The 27,687-nt window shown below is 42.7% G+C and overlaps 1 protein-coding gene across 1 annotated transcript in view; it reads left to right on the top strand.

Moving 5' to 3' along the window:
• Nucleotides 1-27,687, top strand: part of TIMM44 (translocase of inner mitochondrial membrane 44) — a 42,107-nt gene that overhangs the window by 1,608 nt on the left and 12,812 nt on the right. Inside the window, exons 2-10 of the mRNA XM_067557010.1 lie at nt 2,801-2,908; nt 3,462-3,632; nt 7,519-7,599; nt 10,630-10,779; nt 21,029-21,165; nt 21,681-21,766; nt 23,962-24,054; nt 24,433-24,557; nt 26,430-26,480. Coding sequence (XP_067413111.1) covers nt 2,801-2,908; nt 3,462-3,632; nt 7,519-7,599; nt 10,630-10,779; nt 21,029-21,165; nt 21,681-21,766; nt 23,962-24,054; nt 24,433-24,557; nt 26,430-26,480 — 1,002 coding nt within the window. The remainder of the gene's footprint in view (nt 1-2,800; nt 2,909-3,461; nt 3,633-7,518; nt 7,600-10,629; nt 10,780-21,028; nt 21,166-21,680; nt 21,767-23,961; nt 24,055-24,432; nt 24,558-26,429; nt 26,481-27,687) is intronic.

Here is a 27,687-nt window from a genome sequence, read left to right as displayed (position 1 = left end):
GATTGGGCTTTTCACCCTCTGTACTTAATGGCTGCAGAATAAAGAAAATGTGTTTCAGATCAACCCAGTGGGTCACCTAGTGCAGTAGCCAGCTTGTCTACACTTGAAATGCCATAGTGGCACAGCTACATTGTTGCAGCAGTGCCACTTCTGTGTACACACTATCTACACCTACTGGAGGGTGCATAGGTGGATTACCTACCTCGTAGTGAGGTGGTAACTAGGTCAAATGAAGAATTCTTCTGTCAGTCTAGCGCTGTCTACTCTAGGGATTAGGCTGGTTTAATTACTCTGTTAAGAGATGTGGATTTTTCACACCCTCGAGCAATATGGTTAAGCCGATTTTAATTTTGTGTAGACCAAACCTCAGACAGTTTCCAGTACCATCTGCTTCAGAGGAAGGTTCAAGAAACCTTGTTAAGGACAGTTATGGGATAACTTGCCCATAGAGGGAAAGGTTTTTCTCAACTCCAAGCAGTTAGTGGTTCGCTTAGACCCTGAAGAATGAAATTTTATGTCTCCTGTTTAATGTAACTGTGGATGTTTTCATTATCTATATAAATATCTAATGCTCTTTAAACCCTGCTGAGCTCTTCAGTGATCTCTTCTGGCAGTGAGTTTCACAGGCAGAAAGGGCATAAAAATATTTCTTTTTTTCTGGTTTAAATGTATTAGTTCTCAGTTTCTGCAGCTGTCCCTTTGAGCTTGGCTAGAGAAGATAAATAGCAGGGCACTGAGTTTAAAGATGGCATCTCGTTGCAAATATGGAAACTAATTGTCAGTCACCCTGTTACAAGGATCTTCTTTATATCAGATAATTTTGGGGTGTTATGGATCGAACATTCCCTATCCATAAAGTCTAATAGAGTTGTGTTAACTGAAAGACTGGCTTAGCATGGGCATATTGATTTTGGTGGAGCTGTTCTAGAAGCAGTATTGGCTGTGAGAACTGAGTTGGCCGGGGCTCCTCAAGATGCAGCTGGGCTAGGGAGAAGCTGCAGCCTTGTGCTCTGAGGGTGAAGTGACATGCCTTGGTGTGTGGGGAAGAGAACTGGCTCAGGGATGGGAGCCAAGACAGCACCGAGAGAGCTTTGCATCATGCTTATCTTAGCTGTTCCCAGTGTACTGCTTAAGTGGGATGATGGGAATAAAGAGTTAATTATGTGGGATATAGGATTGTGCTGTTTTAGAGTCCATACCAGGTGTGACAAACCTGTAATTTTTAAAAATAGTCACCCTCTATTTATACTTCAAGTGTTTCTCTTCCATTCCCAAATGACTCAGGAAGCAAGAGGTGTTTGTTCCTGGCCTCCACCAGCAAAGACCTCACAGAGGTGGGATGTTGTTTCTAGCCTCCTTACTTATCTTTTGGGGGCCTCATCCTTTCTTTTGGGTCGGAGAGAATGCTTGACCCTGCCTTCTTCCAGGCTGGCTGTATTGAGGCTCTGGTGCTGGGAGTCAGGAGACCTGGGTTCCATTCTTGGCTCTGACAGACTCACTGTGTGACTATTCTGTACTTGAGTGAATAGAGGTAATGTGGCTTGTTTATCTGCTGTGAAATCTCCATATAGAAATCATGTTGTTTCCTCCACCCTGAGTTCATAGCTGCTCAAGAACTTTTGTATACTGCGATCCAACTGCCTTGTCTCCCTGCCACTAGCATCCAAGCTCCTTCTCACATGTTGTCAGCAGAGGGTGAGGCCAGTTTCTGAAATCAGGAATAGGGGGAAGGGGATTACTCCTGAGGCTGGGGAAGTTCTGTGCCAAAAAAATTTAAAATTATGTGCACGATATTTTAAAATTCTGCATATTTTATTTGTTAAAATAACACTCTTTAATTTTGCCAGTGTCAATTATTTTGGTAATTTATTTCAAAATACCTGTAAACAAGTATGTCTGTAACAATATAGACATCAAAAAAGATTCAGGAAATGTTTTTTGACAAATAGATTCCTTACTATGCTAAAGTGTAACTGCAGCATGACCCGCTCATGGCTTTCCTTCATCTCTCTGTTAGAGTCAATTCTGCTTGGGGAGAAAATCTGCGGGGGACATGAATTCTGCGCTTGTGCAGTGGCGCAGAGTTCCCCCACAAGTAGGAGGTGTAGAACTGAAGATGCAAGCCAGTGATAGGCTGTTCCACTGCATTTCAGCAGAAAGTTTTTCTTTAAAAAAAATTGTTTCTAGCCATTTAAATTGCAAATAAATTCTCCAAATATAACTCAATGCAGTAGTGTCTGAGTTTGCAAATAGAAACAGTTATTCTGCGTTGTGAACTTCCCAGTTCATCCCTTTTGGATGTTATCTCTGAAGATTACCAATAGCAAATTGAATTGCACCATGAACTTTTAACTGCTAATAGTAGCAGAAACATCTAGCTAGGCTGGGATGGTGGGTGGCACGTGGCTAGAGCAGTACCATGTCCACCTGATCTGACTTCTAGGGAGCCCATAATTCCCCAAAATAATGAATTGGCAAATAGGCTCATCCATATGAGGGGATAGCATGCAGTCTGACCCTCGTGTGTTGTGCACAAGTGAGTGTTAGGGATTCAGCAGTGCTTTAATTCATAATAAAGTTGCGTTGCACTGGTTAGTTCTGTGTATTCAAATTCTGGTGAACAGGTATTTTCAGGATAGCTCTCAGCTTCTGTTCCCCCAAAGATGAGCTAGAAGTGCCCCTTTCTGCTGTGTTCTTTACTGCCTTTTTTCCACTGGCTCTTTGAGCAGTGAGTGTGGCTCAAGCAGATTTAATTATTTATTTATTCTTTCATAACTAAGTTTTATGTTTCTCTTTGCAGAAATGCCTTGCCAGTGGCACGAGGCTTATATCTGGAAGATACCCAGCTCTGGTACTCCATAGTGGCACTGTTTATAGAATGGGCAGACCTGTTTTAGAGCTACATCAGGTATGTTAATGGGCAGGGTTTTATACTTACTAAAATATTTTCAGTCTAAAGCAATGACAGACAATTGGGTCTACTAGAAATTGATATGCTTCTGACAAGTAGTCACCCTAGGTTATAGACTTCAGTGTGGCTTTCAAAGATTTGACAACGTTTTTTTTTGGATTTGTCAGATACCCACTTTCCCTCCGTATATTTGATTACCAAAAATGAATCCAAGTGATAAAATCCAGTAGTGTGTACAGCCACCAAAAGCAGAAATTCGTTGGTTATCAAAAGCTATCAGCTCAGTCAGAGCAGTGTGAATCCTTTACCTCTTGAGGGGAGTGATGTTTTTCTTGGTTGTACATTTATCTTTATTGTTCTGTGCAATGTGCATGAGATTCAATTGCTATTCTGAAGGCATAGTGCCCCTTTGCTATGGTATTTTGGCCATCCTCAAGATGTCTGATTTCCATATCCTTTTGCATGACAGACAAGAAGTGTAAAACCTCCTGGCTATGATACTTAATGTCTCTTTACAGTGTACAGACTATAATAATTATTTTATTTTTAGTCTAGATATTATTCTTCTGGAGGCAGAAAAGGCTTTATATCAGGGTTTGTGGATAACATCAAACAGGAATTAGCAAAAAATAAAGAAATGAGAGAAAATATTAAAAAATTCCGAGATGAAGCTAAAAAACTAGAAGAATCTGATGCGCTCCAGGAAGCAAGGAGGAAATATGTAAGTCTTCCCCGTGAATTCTTTCATTGTCTAACACCTTCATTGGCCCATCAGTAGTCTATTACAATTCTGAGTATTGTACCAGAGTGATTAAACTTAAGCTTCTGTGCAAATGAGCTGTTGGGTTTAGTGTGTTCAGGAAAGATCTGGGCTGACTGATGGAAACATCAGGAGGTGCAATGAACTAGTGTAAATAGTGTAAAGAGTTTAAGTATTTGTACAGTTTTTGATGGAATTTGTTTCCAAAATAATGTTAATAGAATTCACAAATAATAAGCAGGTAAAAAGTCACTTATCTATAGACATAGGGATAAAACTGAGGCTTCTTCACTACCATTGCATTGATTAGACATCATCACATTCTTAATGGGTTATAAAACAGCTTTACTAGTGAGAACGTGCTTTCATTTCACTAACGAAGGACTGATGTCCGTTACCACAGCACTGCACGTTCTTTCAGAATACCTTTTAATGGCTAGACTCAGTACAGTGAAGGTACTAGGGAAGTATGAAAGTGGGAGTTAGTAATCTTGAATTGCTTCACATTTATATTTATTGCCTCTTTCTTAACATTTGTTTGTTCTTCGAGTGATGGCCCCTATATGTATTCCAAATGTGGGTGCATGTGCGCACCATGCGTCAGAGCCAGTTTTTCTTACCAGTGTCCATTGATCCGCACATGTTGTGTGGTCCCTCGTGCTCTCAGCCGAGGTTACAATAGGTCATGCGGGTCAATGCCTCTCCAGTTCTCTCTCTACCGCCAAATGGCCTGAGTCAGAACCCCTGTTCCTTTGCGCTCTTAGTCTTTGTTTTTTCTTGTAGATAGCTAGTTGTATAGTGTTAGTCTACCCTGATTGGGTACTCTCTCCTGCCCCCTCCCTGGGGACCATGCCCCATATTCTGGGGTTTAAAAACTGTGTTTTTGCCCACACTCATTCTCTGCGAGCAACAAGCACAAGTGGTGTCTTTACTGCTACTCATGTGATTTGTAAGTCTTTCGTGCCCTGGACTCCGGAAGTACGGGAGCTCTGCCTCCGAAAATACCTGATCAAAGAAGCCATGAGGCCACAAGCCCACTCACATCCAGAACCATGGGTGCAGCGTCCATCATCAGCTATGAGCGCTGTTCCTTGCACTTCTCAGGCCCTGGATCCGGCAGTACCGAGTGGTCAAGGACAAGCCCAGACATGAGGATAGGAAGCTCTCTCACGGACATAGTAGCAACTACCCATTGAAGGATGCTTCTAAGTATAAAGTTTCCTCCCCAGGCTGGGCCAGGTCTGGTGAGACGTCGTGCACCAATACTGCAGCACTGGTGCCCAAGCTTCCCTGCATCAAGGGTAAATCAAAGCACAAGAAGGATCCGGCAGTACCACCAGTCGCCCCAGTAACCACCCGACTGGAGCAATCCCTGTCATATGCACCACCCATCCCGTTGCCATCTTCACACCCTTTGGTTCAGCCAGTCCCATGGACACCGCCTCAGTCTTCCAGCATCTCCAAGGGCACTTCCCGGACTCCTGGCCATTTGCAGCCCCTTCTCTTGCTGGAGGGACTGGAGCTATTCTACCCGCCCTCTCCATTTCTCTCCGGTCCCCCACGCACCTGTGAGGTTCCCACTCTGGCGGACATACCGCTACTGCTCCTTCCGGACCGACCCCTGCTGATTCCGTAATGTGGCCCACCGTTTCTGACACTACCGGAGCCATCTTCAGACTCTGAAGACTTATCTGAGCTGTAGCCCTCCTTCTTTCCCATGTCTAGACACAGCTCAGACTCGTGTCCTCGGCTGCCTCATCCTCTGACTTACAACCCAGCAGCAACAGTTTGGTACTGGTATCCTGTGGCCTACTGCACCGCCAGACCCCAACCCCTGGGCTGCACTGGGTGCTCTGGTAGAACTCTTCCTTCCCCCCAGCTCTGGTTGTGGCAGGGGAGCGGGCACACCAACACACACACAAGTCCTCCCCTGCAGACTGGGTGGCCAAGCACTTAGACTTTTTGAGGAGAAAGGTTTATTCCTCAGCGGCGCTGCAGTTTCAGCTCACAAATTACCAGGCTCTGCTAGCCAAATACAATTTTAATAACTTTGTCAGGCTAGCAGAGCTCAAGTACAAGCTGCCACCTGACCAGCAGCAGCAATTTGAGGCACTGGTGACTGAAGAGCACCTGGTCACCATAGTGGACCTTCAAGCAGTGGTTGACACAGCCTTGCGCTCCCTCTCAGTGAGCATTGTCATGCGCCATGACTCATGGTTCCAGTCCTCCGGCTTTCCTCAGGAGGTCTAGACCACTGTAGAGGACCTTCCCTTTGATAAGGACAAGTTGTTTTACTCCAAGACAAATGAGTCCCTTCACTCCTTGAAGGACTCTTGAGCCACACTATGATCCCTGAGGATCTGTACCTCAGCCCCATGTCACAAGCAGCAGCACCAGCAGTTCTGCCCCCAGCTGTGTGCCTACCGGACCTACTACCAGCGGCACCAGAAACCTGCATGCAAGTGCCACCTGTCACAGCAACAGCGTCCCACGGCTTCTGCCACAGCTGCCACTTTTCCCTTGCCCACCAACAACCTACACAGTTTTGACATGTCGCTCGAGAACTGCAAACCCTCCTCATTGCCACCTGTGGTGCCCCATTTCATCTTTGGGGGTCATTTTGATCTGTTCACCCACAATTGGGGCAAGATCACTGTAGACTGTTGCTGCCTGGTAGAGTCACAGCACATTCTACGTGAGTGCAGGCAGCCACGGATGCCTTCTGGCAAGACATCTGTCATGTGGCAGCATGGCACTCCATTCACAGGCTACTATGCCATCTCTCAAGGAGCGGCTGTGGACACTTCAGTGGGCCGCACCGTACTACACACTGCACTTCCTCGTATCCTCACACCCACCTCCACGCTAATCACTACTCACCCATGTTTAGAATACATAAAAAGAATATCGCTCGAAGAAGAAGAAGAAAAAGAAGAGGAGGTTATTTACCTGTAACTGGAAGTTCTTTGAGATGTGTGATCCTTATTTGTATTCCAAAATCCACCCTCCACGCCTCTGCTGCGGAGTCGATTACTCAGTGGTAAGAGGGTCACTGGACAGGTGTTGACCTGCAAGGCCTATTATAACTTAAGCTGGGAGCACGAGGAGGGGACGCACAACACACGTGCGGGTCAATGGATACTGCTAAGAAAACCTTCCGGCTCTGGCGCATCGTGTGCATGTAAACCCAAATTTGGAATACAAACAGGGACCACACATCTTGAAGAACCTGCAGTTACAGGTAAGTAACCGCCTCTTATTCTGCATTTTGTCACATCTGGAAAGGGCTAAATAAGAAGTTGATTTGATTATTTGTTTGAAATTTTGTTGACGCCTAAGCTATTTTTTTCTGTAATAAACTGAAGTGAGTACAGTCATAGACAATAGAGCTCCTGGCCAGCTAGTCCCTCTTGTCCTCTACAGAAGACCTTTGTGAATTGGGTCTGATCTCCTTCTGAATCTAGTTGTGATGGGACTATAGGGGCTCTCAAGTTACTTGTGACTGACTGATTTGCTGCTAGAACTTTTCTCCTATTCAGTTTGAAGCCATTACACCACTTACCCCATTTGCCTGCATTATCTTTCTTACATATTTAAGCCATGATACTCTGTTTTTCCATGTGACTGATCCCCATTTCTGTTTCTATCACTTCATATAGTTAGAAGAATCCATGGATCCTATTGAGGATGTGGTTTAACTGGGGCTGTTCTTTAGTCCTATAATAATATGTCAACCTGGAGAGTGCTATATGCTGGACTGTACTGATACAATGCTGTAAAATCCCCATGTAGTTAAAATTCTGATTGGTGCATTGGTTTCTGTTAACATACAATCTTTGTGCTGCAGAAAACCATTGAATCTGAAACGGCTAAGACCTCTGAAGTGCTTAAAAAGAAGCTTGAAGAAATAACAGGATCTGTCAAAGAGGTACAGTATAACCTTGCAAAAATTCCAAGTCAGTTTACTTGTGATTTGCACTTTGTCTGCATCAAATTAATGTTCGTTATCTTTTTCTTCTAGTTGAAGGAGGGCTACTATTGCCATCCTTACAGGCCAGGGCCACTTGAGACTTGCAGTGATAACTGCTGGAGAATTTTGTGGTGTGACTAGTGCAAAGGCAGATGTGCAGGCAGCATCAGCACCTGGTGTTTCCTTCTAGTTGCAGGATAGATGAATGTGTATGTGGAATTCTGTCTGATAACTGGAGGAGAGAAAATGCCTTCAGGCTTTTCCTTCATTGGGGCATAGGCAGGTCAGACACCAGCACCAAGGAGGAAGAGCTCACTTGGGAACCTGGCTAGGAGCAATGTTTTGCTTAAGCTGTGCACCTGCATGGCTGCACAGTAGTCTGGGGCCAGCTGCATGTCTCGCGTGGTTGGCGCTGAAGCCCTCCACCTACCAGAACCCATGGCAGCTGCTCTTAGTACCAGAGATTGGCAGAAAGCTTTGAGCCAGCAGGGAGAAGGGATACAGAGTGGGGTGGGGGAAGCAGGGGCTCTGGTAGGGTGTGCCTGGCACCTGGGTCCTGTTCTACCTGTTGGGCTTTTCTGCTGGAACCTGTGGCAGTCCTCTTGGTGGGGTGGGAAGCCTGAAGGCAGGGGACAGAGGCTGAGGGTGCCATTTAGGTAGGAATTGGGGAGGTGCTGTTCATGGTCAAGTCCCTAGGTGCATGGAGCTAACTGTGGTGAAGCTGGTCCCTGCTGCCCGCCCTTGTGTCCAAGGGCTGGCAGAGCAGAAATGAGCCTCCGGCAGCCCAGCCCAGAAAGTATGTGGGGAGATGGGCAGGTGCTGGGAAGGGATGTTTGGTCTGTGTACTCCTACCCACTCCGGGCTGTGATGGCAACTCCCTCCTGGCAACGGGGGCAGAGTGGGAGGGGAGGAGTGCTGACTTGAGGGGCAGAGGGGCGGGGCTGGCTGAGGGGCAGAGTGGGAGGAGGGAGGAGTGCTGGCAGAGGGGCGGGGCTGGCTGAGGGGCAGAGTGGGAGGAGGGAGGAGTGTGGGCAGAGGGGCAGGGCTGGCTGAGGGGCAAAGGGAGAAAGACCCGAACAGCCCCCCAAGGAGGCCTTGAGCCAGCAGGGAGGGGTGAGGAGTGGAGTGAGGGAGGCAGGGGTTCCTGGGAACAGGTGATGGTAATCCCTCAAAGGCTGAAGCTGTGGGAGGGAGTGGGTGAAGGGGCTTGGGGGAAAGGCAGGGTCTCCTGCTTTCCTGGATTTCTCATTTGGTGTGGTTTTTAACTCTGAAACTGCTGAAAGTTAATAGTTCTTCAGCTCACTGCTATGTAGGCCTACGTGTCCTCCGTGTATTTACTGAACGGTCATTTTAAAAGTACCTTACACTTTACAATACAATATAATCTAAGATTTAAAAAAAGAAAAAAAAAAAAAAGGTGCGAGCTTGCCGAAGGACCCGAATGCAGAGCTCAGTGCAGTTTGTAGCCCATTCAGAACAAAGAAAATGTAGAGGGAACATTGGGTAGGAGATCTAAAACATTCTTCACTCAGCCCCTTTCCCCAGCAAGAATCTCATATGGTTTGTGTCATACTACATCAGGCTTTGGTCTCATTAAGTCTCATAACTAAACCAAGGTTGGGCAGAGTCACTCGGTTTCCAGGGAAGACCCAGGAACTGTAGATAGACATGCCGATAACCCTGCTAGTGAAGCTTTTTCCTTTGAATCAACATTTAGCTAATAATCCTAGGTGCTGTGCATGCCTGGCCTGTTGCTAAACTCCTTTGAAATAAACTGTCTGCCTCCTAGGCTCGAAGAGTAGGAACCAGGGCTTCTCAGCAGTGTCCAAAGGATATGTTATAAGGTGTCCTGCCTCAGTTAAGTCCTGTGGAAGAAAAGGGGAAAACACCTGGTGATACTGTCCACCTGACAACCCCTTCTCTATGCGTTTGTCTCCCCACCTAACCCAGATCAGCTGCCTACTGTCAGTGAAGTCTCTGACATCCCTACAAAGAGCACTTGCTAAGCCAACTGTGCTGGCTCCGAGTGAAATGGTGATCAATTGTTTGTAGAGAAGTTTTAATCTCTGGCCTGCAAGAGCCTGTGTATGCAGCACCTCACCACCCCGGGCACACTCTGGTGTACTTAAAGCTTTTTTTCTTGGAGTGGAAGAAAGAGTATTTGGACCTTCTTTCCTGGCGGGTCATAAGTTAGCAGTGCAGAGCTTGCTGCATTGGCCTGGATTGCATTTCCCTCAATCTCGTAGAGAATTAAAAAGCAAGTGGGTATTTCAAAGGAAAGGTCTAGAGTATTTTAACTGTCAAGTAGCATGGCAAAACAATACCAAGTCAATATGTTGGCAGCAGCAGGGGGTGGCCCTGTGGCTGGGGACCCACCACTCTCACAGGAGGCAATGTAGAAGTCCTGGCACTGTGGAGTGGGAGGGGAGGCTGTGGGTAGGGCAGCAGTGAGGGATGGGGAGGACCTGCCGCCTAGAGGCTGGGGCTTGGTTCTTGGGCCTTTCAGGGCTGCACAGTACTTGTCCTTGCACTGTCCAGAAGGCGTCCTGTCCTGGCACTGGGGGCCCTGGGCTTGCCATGTCCCAATGCTTCCTTCCCTGGCTGTAGCCCCGCAAACCTGCCTTCCAACTTTTTTGGCAACTTTTGGATAATAGCAACTTTTTGCTGGAACCGAGAGGGTGCTGTTAAGTGGCACCCACTGTATATAAATAATTGCTATTGCAATGTAGGTAGTTCCGTATCTGGCCAAAAACATCTTCATCACCAATAGTCACAGCACGGCTCTGGGATTACTGCTAGCTCTACAGCACAAAAGTCAGGCTCCCTGTGACATGTAACTGCTTAATACAAGACCTTGACTATGCTACTAACTTGCTGATCTTCCCTGGTGGTGACTTGGGATGTCTCTAAAGGCCAAAAAGACTAATCTTTCAAATGCAGATGAATGATCCACGTTTCTCATATCATTTTCCTTCCGTACTGTTGCAGAGTTTGGATGAAGTAAGTAAGAGTGATATTGGCCGGAAGATAAAAGAAGGTGTGGAAGAAGCAGCCAAAACAGCAAAGCAGTCTGCAGAATCTGTGAGCAAAGGAGGGGAGAAACTGGGCAAGACAGCAGCGTTCAAAGCAATCTCCCAGGTACACATGCAGATAATGTCTCCTTGGGTACCCTGCCATGCAGGCACCACGTTCACTAACAAGGAAACTGTTGGTCTGGGGGAGGAACCCCATAAATGTCTGCTGCACGCTTCATCACTATGCTGCTGTTTTCACCTACAACTGAATGTAGTTTCGAGAGCAAAAGTCTTCCAATACACAGGTACTTCTTAGGAGGTGCTGGAATAGACTGATACATTAAAGAGCTGTAAGTGACCAGGATTGGATGATGTATATCTGAGAGCCCAGAACAAACTTAAGCATCAAGTGGTTGAGCTGTTATTAAAAAGGCAATCTCTCAGTATAGTTAGCTGCTTTTATGGGAATTACCTGCTGGGCTCTGGGAAGAACTCCTTCAGTAAGAAGACCCCCAATGGGTCTCACTTTTCCTTCAGGGTAGGCCACTCAGCCTCACCGCATCCGAAACTGAGCCTTTGTGCTCAAGCACTCCTGCTTCCCACTGTGAGCTATGGGGTAGGAATCCTCTGTTTGACTCCTCAGAGGCTTGTGCCCTCTTCAAGGACTAATGCACCTCAGCAAGTATTTGCAGCATTTTAAAAACAGTAGGCTTTATTAGTCAGCTGGGACATAGCGTTGGAAGTCCTTAGGTTAGCATAAAGAAATGAAGGTTAAAACATAGCTACAGCTTGGCTGGGCTCCATGCTGGCTTGGCCAGATAGACTATCTCAGATTCTGTCTCTCTCTGACTTTTTTGTCAGTCCCCGATGAGAGCAGCCAGCTTCTTCCAGAAGCTCACGCTTTATCCCCTGCTGGTCACCTCCCAGTCCTTTGTCTCCAGGCAAAGCCATGCTAAATTCACAGCCCCACCTGCTGGAGCTTCCTACTGTTGAATGTCAATTGTTGAGTCACTGGGGCTTTCCATTGTCCCTCTAAACCTCTTGTAGACCTGGATCATTTTCAACCAGTTCTTTAACGGCCCTATTCATTGCAACCTAGACAACAAGGTGTCCAAGAGCAGACTTAAACCCTTTTTCCCCCACTGGGTAGCCATGAAAAGGATAGGGCAACTGAGGCATGACCGGTTCCATAAAAATATTACAGAGAAGTTCCGCTTTGTGTCACCTACCACTGAACCTTACTTCTGCGCCATATAGGGCCCCCTTTTCCCTAGATGGGATGTAAATACACGTGTGTCAGGGCATAAATGTACAAGGTGGATTCTCTGTAACCTGAAGTCTTTAAATCATGATTTGAGGACTTCAGTAACTCAGCCAGAGGTTAGAGGTCTATTACTAGTGGGTGGGTGAGGTTCTGTGGCCTGCAATGTGCAGGAGGTCAGAAAGGATCATCACAATAGTCCCTTCTGGCCTTAAAGTCTGAGTCTATAAGCTAATCACTAACTTACTGGGTTAGAAAAAACTTTCTCATTGCAGGTGTATTGCAAATGGGGAATCATCCAGTACTAGCCCCTGCTGGACAAGGTGCTAGGTGGTCTGGACCATTGATGCCAATTCCTATGTTTGTGTTCCTAATAAGATGTCCTCTGCTCAAGGTCAGCTTCAGCGCAGTAGCAGATATTATACAGTGACATTTCTATAATGAAGCCCGTTAGCTACATCTGCTGCAGTAAGATAACTCCCCTTTCAGACCTGCCTGCTATTCCTTCTCCAAAGCAGGCTGCTAGTCCATCCCTTCCAGGCAAACAGTCATTTTGCAGGATTTGCCAGTTTTACTGTGTACTGAATTTTCTATAGGTTACAAATCATTTCCCCATAGTCTAACAAATGTTCTTATTCGCTGTTGGGGATCGTCCCCCAGGCTCTGGGGATTGCCTAAGCCAACCAGAGGGTCCCAATTTCCCCTGTGACATCGGCCCATTCTCTCTGGGTGGAGGTCAGAGTGGGGGCAAGGCCAGCAAGGTCCGTGCCGCATTAAACGCCTTTGGTGTCAATGGCATTGGCAGGTGCAGATTTGCCCTCATGCTCCCAGGGGTCGGGGTGGCTCTCTGGTTGGAGACATAGGCTCTAGCGGCGGTGAGCGAGTCTCCACTATCTGCCCTTGGTGTGGCCCCATGCTCGACCCCGCTTTCTTGGATGATGCGGAAGAGTGGCCTCGCTTTGCATGCTGCTTTCGCTGTTTCTTCCTCTCCATCGAGGAAGAAGTCCAGTGCCAAGGCGGGGCCAGTGTCGATGGTGCGCTCTGCACTGATGCCACACTCAGTACTGAGGTAGAACAGGTTGGTTCGGAGGCTGGTCTGACTGCTGCCTCCATTAGTAAGGCTTTCAGGTGGCTCTCTGTCTTTTTGGGTTCAAGGTCTGAAAGCCTTACAAATCTTGCATCTGTCCTTACAATGAGCTTCCCCCAGGCACTTTAGGCAGCTATCATGGGGGTCGCTCAGTGGAAAGGCTTTGCCACAGGCGGCACAAGGTTTGAAGGTCACTTTGGACCGTTGGCTAAATTTGTATTTCTAAATTACACGGGCCACCTGCTTAGGAGTGTTTGTTTCATTGTCTATAATCAATTGTTAACCTTCATGGATGACATTTTCTTTTAGAATTGGCCACAATGGTGCATTGTGTGGAAAATGATGTTCTTTTATAATTCCCCTCTGTATCCGGGAATCCAAACTTTTTTTTGCATGGGTTCTTGAGAAGCTAAGGAAATACAATATTGTCTTACATACACTGTATTTATCCTGGAAGGATTTTGATCCTCACTTTGTGAAGGTTATTTTCTAGAGAGCCTGGACTGTGAAAAAACAAGACTCATATTTTTGCATTAGTTCTCTAATTCTGCTTTTTTTCCCAAGATTAAACTATCAGGAAGTTCTGTCAATTTCTCTACCTATTTTGGAAAATCATTTACAGGTTCTGAGTGAGCAATGTCAATTTTCTCTTCAACTTTACCCAGTATGTCAGATGTTTAATTCTGATAAAATATCAGTTTAACAAGGATTTTATTAGTGATTTTTTTTTTTTGATTTAATGCCAATTCTTGCTGTACAGTTAGCCAGGCATAGGGTGAATTTTGTAACCTAAAATAAATCCCAAGTTGAAAGGGAGGTCAGTACAGTATAATACAGACCCTCTTTATTTAAATTTTTGGGGTTGGTAATTGACAGGATTAAGTCTTATTCTTCCCATGTGGAAGATAACATATTATTAAAATTCCCACACAATTTAATGTAGGTCATTTTAGACAATGGATTACCCTCCTCCAAGAGGTGAACTCTTCCTTAGCTAACATTAGGCCAGTTTTCTGGAAATTTAATGGCTGGAAGTAATCTATAGGGTAATTCTACACTTGTACTTTCTGAATTACCATATTTACAGAGATTCTTTGCAAAGGGTAGAACTTCTATAGAAAATTAATCTATTATATGTGATGCCTCTGGAATTGTTTGACCAGATTTTAACAGGCCTTTGATAGGCTTCAGGGACACATGGTCATCCTCCAAAGAGGTGAAAATCTGGTTGTGTTTAAAACCCAAAACTATAGCCATTTATACCAGTATATCTGTTCCTAAATACATTGGGTATAGTAGGTCTCGGACCACACTTGCGCAGTGGGTGAGCTTTGGATGGGGAGGCAAATTACTCCCAAAACATGAAAATGTTGAGCTTTCCCAAATAGATTATGAAAGGAAACTTTCCTCACCAGGCAGAGTTTTGGATTGCTTCTTTATAACTGTTTATTAATGTGTTTATTTATTAAAGACGTTTTAGAAAGGAGAGGAAGACATGCTTTAAGACATAGATTTCTTATTTTCATTGGTAAAAACCCTTTTGAATTACTTCTCGTCAAAACACAAAAACTGCAGTTTATGCATGTTGTTTTTACTCTGCACAAATTTGTCCTTTTAACAGACTGCAAGCTGCAAGGAGAAGGGTTAGCTGAGTAATGAGGTTGGTCAAGGGAGGGGAGGGGAGGGAAGGGAAAGAGGTGGAACAGGGGAGGAGTGAGGAGGAGTTGTGGGGGCGAGAGAGGCAAGTTTATGTGAGAAAATTCAGTTATTTCTTTTACTTTTTGGATATACTTTCCCCTCTGTGTGGGGGAGGTCAAATTCCTCCTTCCTTGACAGACATTTTTTAAACCTTTATGACCAGCTTACCAAACAGACTTAAAACCAATTTTGTTTCTGTAGGAAGAAGGTTTTACTTTTAATTGTAAAACTCCGTCTTCCCAAACCACTTGTGCTTTAAGTGGGTGAAGAAACTTGCCCCCACAACAGTGCTGACTCTAGAACCTTTAAAGACATAGAAGGGGTGAGAGACTTCAGCCCCCTGAAAATAAATTTAATTGAAAACTTGGTTTTATTAAAATTTTGCATGACAACTGTACATTTCCTTTTTTGGAATATGGTGTACTAGGAGTCAAAGGTTTTGCAATGGCATTGAATACAAAGTAATTTATTGAATATTCTTCAGCTGCATAGTCTAATAATGCTTTTAGGATGTTATTACCTTGAGCTGTTAGATTAAATTGTTTTTTTTTTTTTTTTTTTCCCCTGTTACCAGGTATTTTCTTTGATCTTTTATGTACCACTATTTCCTCACCACTTCTTTTGGTGAAACCTGAGGTTGAGGGTCAGAATTAATTTGATTGGGCAGAATTAATATAGTCCTGGGTTTTATCATGGATGGAAGTAAAGGAGGGGGATAAAGAGAAAAGAAGGGGGGTGGAATAAGAAATAGGCCAGGTCCATGGTTTCTAGGATAGAAATACTTTTTTTTTTTTTTTTTTTTTGCAGTTTGTTTATTTCAGTTAATGTTAGTTTAATTAATTTTATTCTTTTCCCAGCTATTGGGAAACTAATGGTGTATTTTACAGTAGATTTGAACACTCGACTTCTTCCTTCCCTTTAGTCTTTGATTGGTTGTTTTACTTAGGTTGTTTCACACAATTCTCTAGCCGGCTTCAGGATTTCACTTATTTAGTCTGTCATAGGGTTTGCCCATTCAAGCAGAGGACACTGTATTCTAGAATTTAATCCCCTGATAAAAAGCACCTTGAAATCATGTTCCTCACACTGAGGATGTTTGTCTTGCAAAAAAATAAGTTTGCCTTAATTTCCTAGAAATATTTTATCCTTCCTGTTTAATATTATATGCTATTTTCTGAGCAGTTATGGAATTTCCAAAGATACCATGTTCTCTCCTTAAAGCAAGCAACATTAATTTAATGCTGACACACTGTTAAAAATGTCATCCACTCTGTAGCCTCCAGGGCTCTTTTTTCTAACAATTTTAGGAGGATGCAAAGGTGACAAGTTCAAATTTTTGCTGATCTTAAACAATGTTACCTTGTTCTTGCAACACTGTACTTTTAAAACTAACTTCCCTCTTAAATTTCTTAGCTGTCTTCCAAGTACCACTTGAGCATTCAAAGTCTTTTGCAATTTCTTTTTAGTACCAGTTAATTTTTCCCTTGCTTCTACTCTTTTAATTATTGTATTTTTCTTTTGGCTGATTAATTTAACATAAGTACTTTGTTTTCCATTTCCAATTGCAATAACACTGATTGATGTTTGTCTCTTTCCTTTATTAAGTTTAAATAGTCTGATTACTTGACTGCTATGTTTTGTAACAACTTCTCATGTTCCTGAATTGCAGTTTGATATTCCAGTTCTTTTTCCAAATACAGTACTTTCTTCTCCCCCTTTTTAACATGTTCATTTGAGATTCCGAATTAATATATTCCATTTGTTTAGATTTGGCGCTTTTGTGCCTCTTTCAGAATTTTTCTCATGGAATTAATTTCTCTATCTCTTGCTTGTGACATCCTTTCAAGTCTGTTTGCAACATACCCACATTTCCTCAAAACCTGCAATTCTTTTTCTAACAAGCTTATTCAACTCTGGAGATAGACTGTGTCTGATCTCTTGTACTTCAAATTGATAAAACAGTTATTTCCTGCCAATCTTGTTAAAACAGCAATTAGACATTTCTCTTTCTTACATAAACTGTTCTTTTCCAAATATGTATAATTCCCTTCAATTGAATCTCCTGCTGCAAACTTCATTTTATGCTTAAGCCATTCCTCAAAAGAATTTATATTTCTTGGAATGATCTCATGCATCCCAACTAGAATCTCCATCTTTTTTTCCAGCAAATCCTTATTCTTCTTTGAGTGCTTGCTCATATTCATTCTGAATGTAGGTGTGTGTGTGCGCCACATGCACCGGTGCCGGAAGTTTTTCCCTAGCGGTACCCGTAGGTCTGGCTCTTGCGGCCGCTGCAGGGCCCCCACATGTGGGGAGGGGGGAAGGGTACACTTCACCAGGCCCAGAGGCCCGGCCCAGACTGCCACCCCCATTACCATGCGGAAAAAAAATGTTCATGGCTCATAAGATTGTATGTATGGGATGAGGGATTGTGGTGTGTGTGTGGGAGGGGTCTGTGTTACAAGTTTGTACTGGGCTAGAAAAAATTATGCTTGGGCCCTGGCTCTCTGCAGTGGCGTGCGTATGCGTTCGGATATGTGGCGCTGCTGGCCCCATCCCTCTCAGTTCCTTCTTTACTGCCCATGACGGTGCTGGAACGACTGTCTTACTCTCACAAGTCTCCATCTTCCTCGTGGTTTTTCTATATATTTAGTACCAATGTATATAGTTTCAAAGTTCTAGAAAGTTATTAGTTAGCTAGGTTCGCAGCTAAGGAAGCTCCCAGGGTCGGGGCATGCCCCGTTCCCTGGGATTCAAGCCTTATAATCATTCCTTATGATGTTAATTAATAGGGGACTGCTTCAGCGGAACTCAAACACCTGATTTATCTAAAGTTGTGGCATTTGGAGCAATGGGATAAGTTTCATTACCAGCATTGTTCTTTCAAGGGATCTTTTTGGAAAACATTTTAACTCACAAGTATGTATAGACCCTAAAAAACCAAACAGGAGATAACCAGAGCCAGAATCAAAATGCAAAAATAAAAATCACAGCTTATGGAAGAAAAAGGAAAAAGTAGAATACAAATTAAAACACATTTAAAACAAGGCAGTCAGATAACGTGTCTGAAACAAAAATGAAATCCTGTAACACTGAGTGAAACAGGTAGGTTTCTCGTGCTTTGAACTAATTTTTATGAACTTTTTTACTTTTCTAATTCAATTATGAAACCGTTCAGTTGTTTGCCAAGCAATCCAGTTGCCAAGTTTGTATTAACCGTTTGAGATCTGAGATGTTTAATGTATTAATTTCAGAGGTTAAAAAAGTTAAGTGTCACTCTTTCACTGTTCAACAAAAAAATTTTTTTTTACAGAGATCATGGTTAGCTTGCTTTCTTGGCAAGTAGCCAAAAGTACGCACTTTACCGTTGAAAATGTGTTGATTAAATATAAGAAAAATGGAAATTTAAAACAAGCATTCATATTGAAACGAAACAAATTGATTATACAGAACAAACTTAAGTAAAGCCTTTGAAGTCTCTCAGTTGCCTCCAAAGTCAGTCTGATTTTTTTCAGAACAACCTTTTTTGATGAAAAGGAAAGGGCTAACTTAACTTTCATTTCTGATGTATGAAGGGTATTCATTTCTTCTGTTTCTAACAGACAGTGGTGAGGTGGAGAAGAGAGAGGATAGAAAACCTGGGGGAAATATGGCTTTCATCAATATCTTTGGAACACTGAATGGCCAATCACGTATGAATGTGTCTTTTTGCTGGCAGGTCTCCCACGGCACCTGTTGCTTGGATGCTGGTTCACTTTCCGGTCGTTGTCTGGTTGGGCCTTTTCTATTTAGACAGGGCAGGGTTGTGGTCATGTCATTTTGCTATGCCACTGCGGTGCAGTTGATTTCAGGAGTTGATGAAAAGCCAAGAGAGTGAGTTGTAGAACAGGATGAAAGAAGGGGGAACAGAAAGTAACCCCAAAGGAAGGGAGGCAGAACAGGATCTTACATGAATTTGTGGTGCTGGCAATTAGATATTCCTACTGATGGGCTGAGGTTTGGATCTCATAAAGATATAATGATTTTCTCAAGTGAAAAACAAAGTTCTTTGAACAAGAAGCCTTCCTGTCAGGAAGACAAGTTCTTCAGTTTGGTCTTCTGTCTTGGGATCAGGGAAGGTGAGATGAGTTGAGATGAGCTGGGATGTGTTAGGACAGGCGAGCAATGAGATTTTTTTTTTTTTTTTAAGTCTCTCTTAAAACCCCCCAAAAGGAAATTAGTCGGTGGCATAGTTCATCCCCCTCATTATTTTTTTTACAAATTAAGCCTAGCATCCGTCCCAACAATTTTGGTTTATTAATTTTCAGCTCCACATTTTCATTTTGCATGCCCTTTTTGTCTGTTTTTTTACTTGTTTATAACATTTATTATTGAAAACAACTTACCCTATTTTTTATGGTTAATTTTCAAGCAGGCGAAAAGTTGTTTTGTTGTGACATTTTATGAACTTGCACATACTTTTTACATTTGAGCTTACAATTGGGATACATTTTTAGGTCCAAAAATCACAACAGTTCTCTCCGTGGCAGAGGCTACCCAAAGATTACTTGTTTCAGTCCCTAAAGTCCCTTCCCTGAACAGAAACTCAACCAAAAGAGAAAACATATCCACCACTTCTTCCTCAGACTTAGCAGCACTGTTGAGCCTTCTACACACATCCCCATCTGGTCCAGCAGCACAATGTGAGTTCAGACTCAGAAGCTGTTTTCTCACCAATAGCGATGCAGTTTTGCTGTGAATAATTTAGCTGCTTCTGGTTTTTGTGCTTTCAGAGTCACATATCAGATGACCCAAAGCTTTTTCTCTTGTTTGGGTATGGGACTGAGAACTGGATTTGGCTAACCTTGAAAATAAGCTCTCTGATCATTTTGGCTGCCTCTCTCTGTCCTTAATATCAGATACATTCTCTGCAGTCCTGTAGCGCCTTTCTTCCTAACTGGAATCTTAGCATTCAAGACTTAGGAATTTATCCTTCCTTAAAGCTAGGCAAGTTCTCACTATATTTCAGAATGGATTCTCATGTGAATTGCTAGGGTTTCTACTCCTCTTCTCTTCAGAGACTGCTTCACCAAGTGTCAGTTGGTTTGGTTAGCTCCCCAGGTTCCTTTCCACTGTTTTATTCTCAGCCTGATCTAGGCAACTGTTTTATTGTTATAAAATAAACAGCAGGATCTTATTCAGGGGGACAAGACAGTACGCCACATTTATTGTGAATACAAACATTTCAAAAAGCAATTGCCCACACGCACACAGTTCTACAAAGATGTAGTATAGTTACCAGCCTCAGTTGCTCATGTTAGGTGGCTAAGCACGAGGGAGGGAGCAGGGGTCTGTTGGTGCGCATCGGTGCTCCTGGAGGATGATTGTAGAACCAAACCCAAAGTCTTCATCTTTCTGTCCCCTTTTATAGGGGTACACTCTTATGCCATTCTATAGGTTCTGCTTCATCATGCTGCATCTGCATCCTTGTGTGATTATTAATCACCCATGTTTTGCAAGCATGACCATTGTTATTTTTCATGGTTCATCTTGTTTTAGTTCATCTAGGTGGATCCCAGGGTCATCAGAGTGGACAGTCTTTGGCTGTCTGGGTTGTAAACGTTATCTTCACTCCCTTGAACATCCGAGCCTGGCGCCTTTTCCCATCCCTCTCTGGTCTCACATACACACATTACTCATTCATCTATTTACATTCTAATCTCTTAACATTTACTTAAAACTTGTAACTGGAAGACACAAGTGTCCTTCAGAAACAATAACATTTCTTTTTATCTAAAACATTCACTATTATTACAAAACATCTTCATTTAACATTGAATCTTTCTCTTTCAGAACATTTGCTGATGTTACTTTAAGCAGTGATCTTAAAGCATGCGTACATCAAAAATAGCAACAGTTTCACAGAATGATCTTGGGTAACTTTACAAACAGAATAATCAATGACCAGATATTAGTTTCGGATAAACAGATGGTGGTTTCAAACAAACTTATCAATAGTGAACAGATCACCCTACATACCCAAAATGTCAAGCCTCACAGAGACTGCTGTGGTGGTTTGTCACGTACCAAAAGAATAAGGGTATTTCACATAAAATTAATATAACAGAATCAAGCTTTGGGCCTACATTATTGTATGTCTGCTGTTAACTTCCCTAACACAGGGCCACAATTAAGCTTATCATAAGTGTGTGCATCTCCACTGAAGTCGGCAGAGTTGCACTTACTTACAGACAGGGCTGAATGTGGTCCACAGGCTCTTCCTTCTTTTTAACTGAGGTGATAGATTTCTGCAGCAAGTTCACTTGAACAGGAATGTGTTCCTTTCAGGGAGTAGAAACAATGAAGAAAGAACTAGATGAAAAAGTTCGAGAGCAGAGTGGTCCTTACAGACGTCCTGAACGACTTAAGAAAAGAATGGAAATGGCTGGAGAAAGAGTCAGAGAGAGAGTATTTGAAGCTAATGAGTATGTATTGAATAAAGACAAAATGTTGCTGTATATGATCTGCTGAATATTATCTGATGAATGTTTTCAGACTTGGGCCACGGGTTGGGAGGTGGTTTTGAGGGAGTAATCTGATCCGAGAATTGGGCTGAAGAAGCATGAAAGGGTGAGAAGATCAGTGACACTCCATTTCTATGGGAAGAGGGAAGGCACAGTTATTGTAATTAGTAGATTCTCCCTAATTAAATTGCAGCCAGCTTCTGTTGGAAAGCCATTTTTTAGTCCTCTTGTAACTTTGGTTGGCCTGAAGATTGACAAGTTTATTTTGAAGGCAAAATACAATATTTCTGCAGATGTTTGAGTTATTGGGCATTACTTGAAATTTTCATTTGTGTATTCCAGTATTTTTGTCTCCCTCACCTCTGACGTTTCAGCAGGTCTCTGTCATTTCCTGGATGTCTCACTCTCAACATAAGCTTAATGGGACCAAACCTGAACTCCTGATCTTTCCTCCCAACCCTTTTGCTCTTCCCTAGGGAGGCCATGGGTGTGGTGCTGCACAAGGATTCCAAATGGTATCAGCAGTGGAAAGATTTCAAGGACAACAATGTGGTCTTCAATAGTAAGTGTTTCCAAGGCTTAAGGAACAGAGCTTCATTCCCATTTCTCTCTCCTTTCTGACCATCTGGGATCTGATGTCATCTGTGCAACTAGTCTCAACATAAAACAAATCAGGGCCATTTTTGTCATTGCTATTATTTTGAGGTAGTGTTAGATGGAAGGTAGGTGTAGCTGCTGATACTGCAGTTATTCCAGGCTGTTCCATCTGTGTTGGATCACACCCCCACAGTCTTTATCAGAAAGATATTTTTCCACTGCTCCCTGTTCTAATCTGAATTCCCCACTGCATGTTTCCATCTTGTAGATGACTGTGCACGACAGCCATAAGGGTACTGAACATGATCCTTCTAATCAGCTACATCCTGGCAATGAGAAGAGGCCAGGACACCAGATACAACCTGCATGTGGTATTAAGCCTGTGACTCGCGTAATCTGAACATGGGCAGATTGTGGGCTTTTTTTGACCCCAAGCATATGCCACAGAGTCTTGTCTGCAGCAAGCCAAGTTCTTCTTTGAACTGGTGCTGACTGTGGGCATTTCACCTCTTTTTTGGACTCTTTGAAATCCCGTTTCCCATCAGCACCATTAGCTGTCTGTGTTGCATCCTGTGCTTATTGGGTAATACATAAGTAGCCTGGCTTGATGCCTGAAAGGAGTAAAGAGAGCATGCTGAAGCAATAATATTTCAGTGCATCAGAAATAACTGGATCAAAAAGGGCTGCCTGGGTGATCCAGCGTGCCCCTGTGTTCTTCAGGATAAATCACAAAATCCTTTAGCCTCTCCATTGCTCTAAGTGTTAAGAATTTTTTCCTAATATTTAGCCTGAATATTTCCTTACCTTTTGGCTCACTTGCTCCTTGTCCCACCCTCATCTGAGACAGGGTTCCCTTGAAAGTATTCATACGTTGCCCTGACGTCCCTTAGGATAATCTCGGCTAGACAATACATTTAGCTCCTTCCAACTCCCCTCATGCTACATAGATTGTACAGTGACTGGAGAATGAATCACTTCTCTAGAATCATAGGATTAGAAGGGACCGCAAGGCTATATAGTGCAGGGTTAGTAGTTGTTCCCTTTACATACTATGCTGTGTATATGAAGATGTCATCAGATGGTAAAACTGTTTTTTATAAGGGGTAAGATTCAGAGCATAAACCAGCCACTGACTGATATCCTTTGGGAAGAAACTTCCACTGTGGGGTGGTTTTTCCATTGCTGCTTAATGCAATTTATTCTGGAACTGGCTGCTGTCAGAGATAGGATACTGAACTAGATGGGATACAGGTCTGGTATACTATGGCAATTTTAATCTATTTTTGCAATGGGATTACACTGTCAATTTCCTTTTTTTTAAATACCTGCTTCTGTATCTGTCTTGGAGACTCTGCTTTGCAGGGTCTCATTTTTAAATACCTGCTTCTGTATCTGTCTTGGAGACTCTGCTTTGCAGGGTCTCATTTTCTCCTTCCTTCCACTAATGCCCACGCTTCTGATCGGTGGTTTCCTAAGAACAGCTACAAAGCTGTAGCATTGGAGTAAATATTGCCCCTTCATCCCGGGAGATGTATTTCTGCTTTAGGCCTTATCTCGGTCCTCAAGGTTTGGGAGTGCAGAGCTGTTTAGAACCTTGTTGCCCTTGCACTACTTTCCCAGACATAAATCAGCAAGGTTTTCTCTTGGATCAGGAACCTGCTGAAAGGTGATGGCCTAGTGGTAGTATCCTGAACTGCCACTGACCTGATTTTGGATTACATTCCTGGTCACTTACTTTCTGGGTGGAAGTGGTGTGCTGTGGGGAGGGAGGGAAGGGCTTATCTCAGTGCTGTAACCTGCTGGGATGATTCAGGAGTGCTATTTGCTGAGTTGGCAGTGATTTTAGTTCTCCTAGGCCAAAGAATTGCTGGCAAGGATGGCTGCATGATCTTTGCGTTCTAACACTCATGTGGAGTCTGTAAAAGCTATGGACAAAAATTAAGGGTTAAGATAGATAATCCCTAATTGTGGGAAAGTAATGACAAAAAAACCTTTTGTCACTGAAGTATTGAAACGTATTAAATCATAAGATGGGTCTGGAAAGGACTTCATAGGTAAAGTCCAAATCCCTCAGTCAGTCTTGTACTGAACAGGCTAATACCAATGATGCACAACAGAATGAAATGCAAGGCAATGCTGCTGATCTCCCTCTTCTTTCAGGGTTCTTTGAAATGAAGATGAAGTATGATGAAAGCGATAACTCCTTCATTCGGGCATCCAGAGCTGTTACGGACAGAGTCACTGACATAATAGGTATCATTTAATCTCTGATGTGAAGTGCTTCTTGGGAGTTCCATGACACACAGCTGAGACTCGGGATTAACAATGGGTGTGCTGGTGCTGCTGCCCTCTGTGTATTACTAGCCTTGGGAAGGAATTTGGGGCTTCCTGACATTTTGCATGTATGTATCATGTCTTGCGGAATGTTATGTAGCAACCAGCCGCTGGATCGGGAGTGGGCAGCAATGACAAAGGGACATGGGATTAAAATTAAAATCCCAAATGCAATATTTTGCTCTGTTCTAGCAGAACCGACTTGTCTGAAAGTATGTGAAGGCTTTTTGTCTCCCTTACCTTTGAGCAACATGTGTTGTGCCAATAAAGGCTCATTGAATTGAATTGCCTTGGCAGGTGGGCTGTTCTGGAATACAGAATTATCGGCGGTTTTGACAGAGATTCTCAAATTGGACCCAACTTTTGACAAGTATCAGTTTCTAAAGCATTGTGAGGATAATATAATCCCCAATATCCTGGAGGTGAGTTTGAAGGACAGGGACTTGATGCACTTAATTCTGCCCTTAAATTCTCATAGAAGGCTTCCAACTTGGACAGTTTGATTTTTTTTTTCCTAATGATAATCCTCAAAGCTGGGGGGCTTTTTGCCTGTGAAGCTCAGGGTTCCATCCCAGTTTAACTTCCTGGAAGAAATGACTTAGAGTAAGGAGTGATGGGTCTCAGGTCAGGAGAATCACCTCATCCAGTCTAGCAGGTTTTAGGCCTTGACCGGACTGGAAAACGAACTGCCTCTCCCTCCTAGTGGCAAATGTTAGGAATTCCAGAGGAACCTAACATAGCTAGATGAATGGGTAGTGTGATTGTATGCCATGTTGTAGCTGTGTTGGTTCCAGGATATTAGAGAGACAAAGTAGGTGAGGTGATATCTTTTATTGGCGCAACTTCTGTTGGTGAAAGAAACAAGCTTTTGAGCTTATACAGAGCTGTACTTCAAGTCTGGATCTGAACTGGACCAGACCTGAAGAAGAGCTCTGTGTAAGCTCGAAAGCTTATCTTTTACCAACAGAAGTTGGTCCAATAAAAGATATTACCTCTCTGTGGATAGTACGATGAGAGACAAATATACAGTGTTGACAAATGGAGTGGCAAAAATGAATTAGTCTTGAAAAGACTTTGTAAGAAGAAGTTGAAAAGATTGAGACTGTTTAGTTTAGAAAAGGAAAATGATAGTGACATATAAACCCAGGGATGCTAGAGTAAATAAGAATGTTGTTCTTTATTTCTTATGATGCAAGAACAGGGAGATGTCATGATACTGCAAGATGGTGTATAAACTGATAAAAGGAAATACTCCTTTACACCTTTCATAGTTTGTCTGGAACTCACAGCCACAAGATCTCATAGAGCCAGTTGCTTAGGATGATTCAAAAAAGGATTTGACGTTTATGGGCAAGAAGGACATCCACAGTGAGGTGGTGGTATATTTCGAAAGTAGATGCTGTGTGGTCATATCTGTGTGTAGTAACTGATCAGCTGAGTTCCATCAAACTGGTTAAACACATGACTTTATCTGTAGTGTAGACAGAGCCTAAAACTAAGGAGTATAGGAATTGTCACACTGGATCGGACAGTCTGTTACTGTTATCTTGCTTCTAATAGTTACCAGTGCTAATTGCTTCTAAGTAGGTGCAGAAACCCGTAGGTAGATACTTATGGAATAGACTGCCCATGGGAAAGGGTCTTTTTAAACCCCGGAAGTAAGTTCACTTATGACCCGCAGCTCAAGAATTTATTATGTCTATGCATTGAAAGTTACCCTCCTTAATGTAACTCTTGATGTCGTTATCCATACGCATGTCCAGTTCTCTTCTGAATCCAGCTAATTTCTTGGCCTCAATAATATCTTATAGGAGCAGATGCCATAAGTTAACTATGCAATATTTTTAAAAAAAAATCCGTGTTTTAGTTGGATATGTATTATTGCCTTTCAGTTTAACTGAATGTTGTCTTGTTGACCTTTTGCCATATTGAAAATTGACCATTTGTTGCTGCTTGCACCTGCTTCTGTGTTCCTGCTAAAATACATCTCCCAAAACTTTAAAATTGCTGGGAGGTATTAACACAGTTTGGTGCATCTTACCTACTTAAGCCTAAGGTGTGTGTCCTTCTGAAACGGTATGTATTTATAGGCACTTCTGTTTTGTCATCACCTTCAGGTCTGAAATTTCACCTCAGTCCATATTGGGGCCTGTTAGGAGGGAAGGTGTCATGGCATAATGTAGGATTTAAAGAAGGTCATTTTCAAAAGAGCTGATAGTTTGAGAGCTGCTCTAGGACAGATGCTTTTAAAAGTTCCCTTGTTTGTATTGCTTATTTATTACTTCCTTTTTTAGGCCGTGATATCTGGAGACCTGGATATCCTCAAAGATTGGTGCTATGAAGCAGTAAGTATAAACATTAATAATGTGTCTTACAAGGCTGGGACTTTCCTCTGGAGCCTTTTCGGTGTTAATTATGGGCCTGAAATGTCTCAAGCTTAAGTTCAGTGTGGCCCTAATCATGGCCATGATATTGCTGTGAGTCTTGTCCTTCCTTTTCCCAGCCTCTCCCTCACGTTTGTCCTCCTTGTTTTGTCTTCTGAGAAACCTCTTCTGTGCTCTTGTGTGCTATAAAATAGTAAATAGATGTTTTCCCAGGTGTCTACTAAGATAGAATCTCAGCATTGGGTCCACTTCTTGAAACACAAATGTATGTAAACTGCATCTGAACTGTAGCATCAACAATAGCTCCATCACATTTTTTAAGTTTGTGGAAGCAAACTTTGTCTAAAGATAGCATTTAAAGATCAAAAATAAATGTCTGTTTCCGCTGCACATCCTGCTCCAAAATAATTGGGATGTAGACAGCACACAGAAAACTATCCTTTTGTTAAAAAGGAAATGTAATTGCTTAACGTTTTTAATGTTTTAAAGTTCCACCAATTTATACCACAAGAGGGCTGGAAATTCACATAAAGCAGATAAGCCTGTGCAGGGAATCTTCTGCATTTTGAACTGGACAGATCCTTTTAATAGGGCTTTGGTCTCTTTTGATTATTTGTATCTCTATTCAGAATAAAACTAATCCTGTTAATTCGTCAGTGTAACAGAGTGGGATATTTAAAGCATTTTGCAAGCATTTCTGCACTAATTTATACATATTTTTCTTTTACTAGTTTACTTTACAGAACAGACCATTTAAAAAGTTTATAGAGGAGGCAGCAGGCTTACTATCGTGCCGGAATTACTGAGAGGCAAGGATTTCCTACATATTTTATTTTAAACTTAAAAATAAAACTAGCCTAGTTGAGCGTCAACTGCAAAACTTAGCTGAGGAAATTAATAGAATCCCATCGAAGGGAGAATCTAGGATATTGTGGGAAGGTCTCAAATGCAATTGTGCAAATCATTATTTTTAGCAAACCTGCACCATGCTTTAATGTTATAGAGAGTAAGGGAAATAGCCATTCCCAGAGATGGTTTCAAACTATCACAAGATATAACAGGAAGAGAACAAATTGCTCCCTCTAAAACTTTTCTGACTGTCTTTTTTTTTTTTTTTTTTTTGTGCTAATGGATTCACTCTGGGTGAAAATCCAATATAATAATCAAC

This window comes from Emydura macquarii, unplaced genomic scaffold, assembly GCF_026122565.2.
Source record: "Emydura macquarii macquarii isolate MOO-44397 ecotype Brisbane River unplaced genomic scaffold, CSIRO-AGI_Emac_v2 contig_306, whole genome shotgun sequence".
Taxonomy (NCBI): domain Eukaryota; kingdom Metazoa; phylum Chordata; order Testudines; family Chelidae; genus Emydura; species Emydura macquarii.
This window is presented reverse-complemented; position numbering and strand designations above follow the sequence as displayed.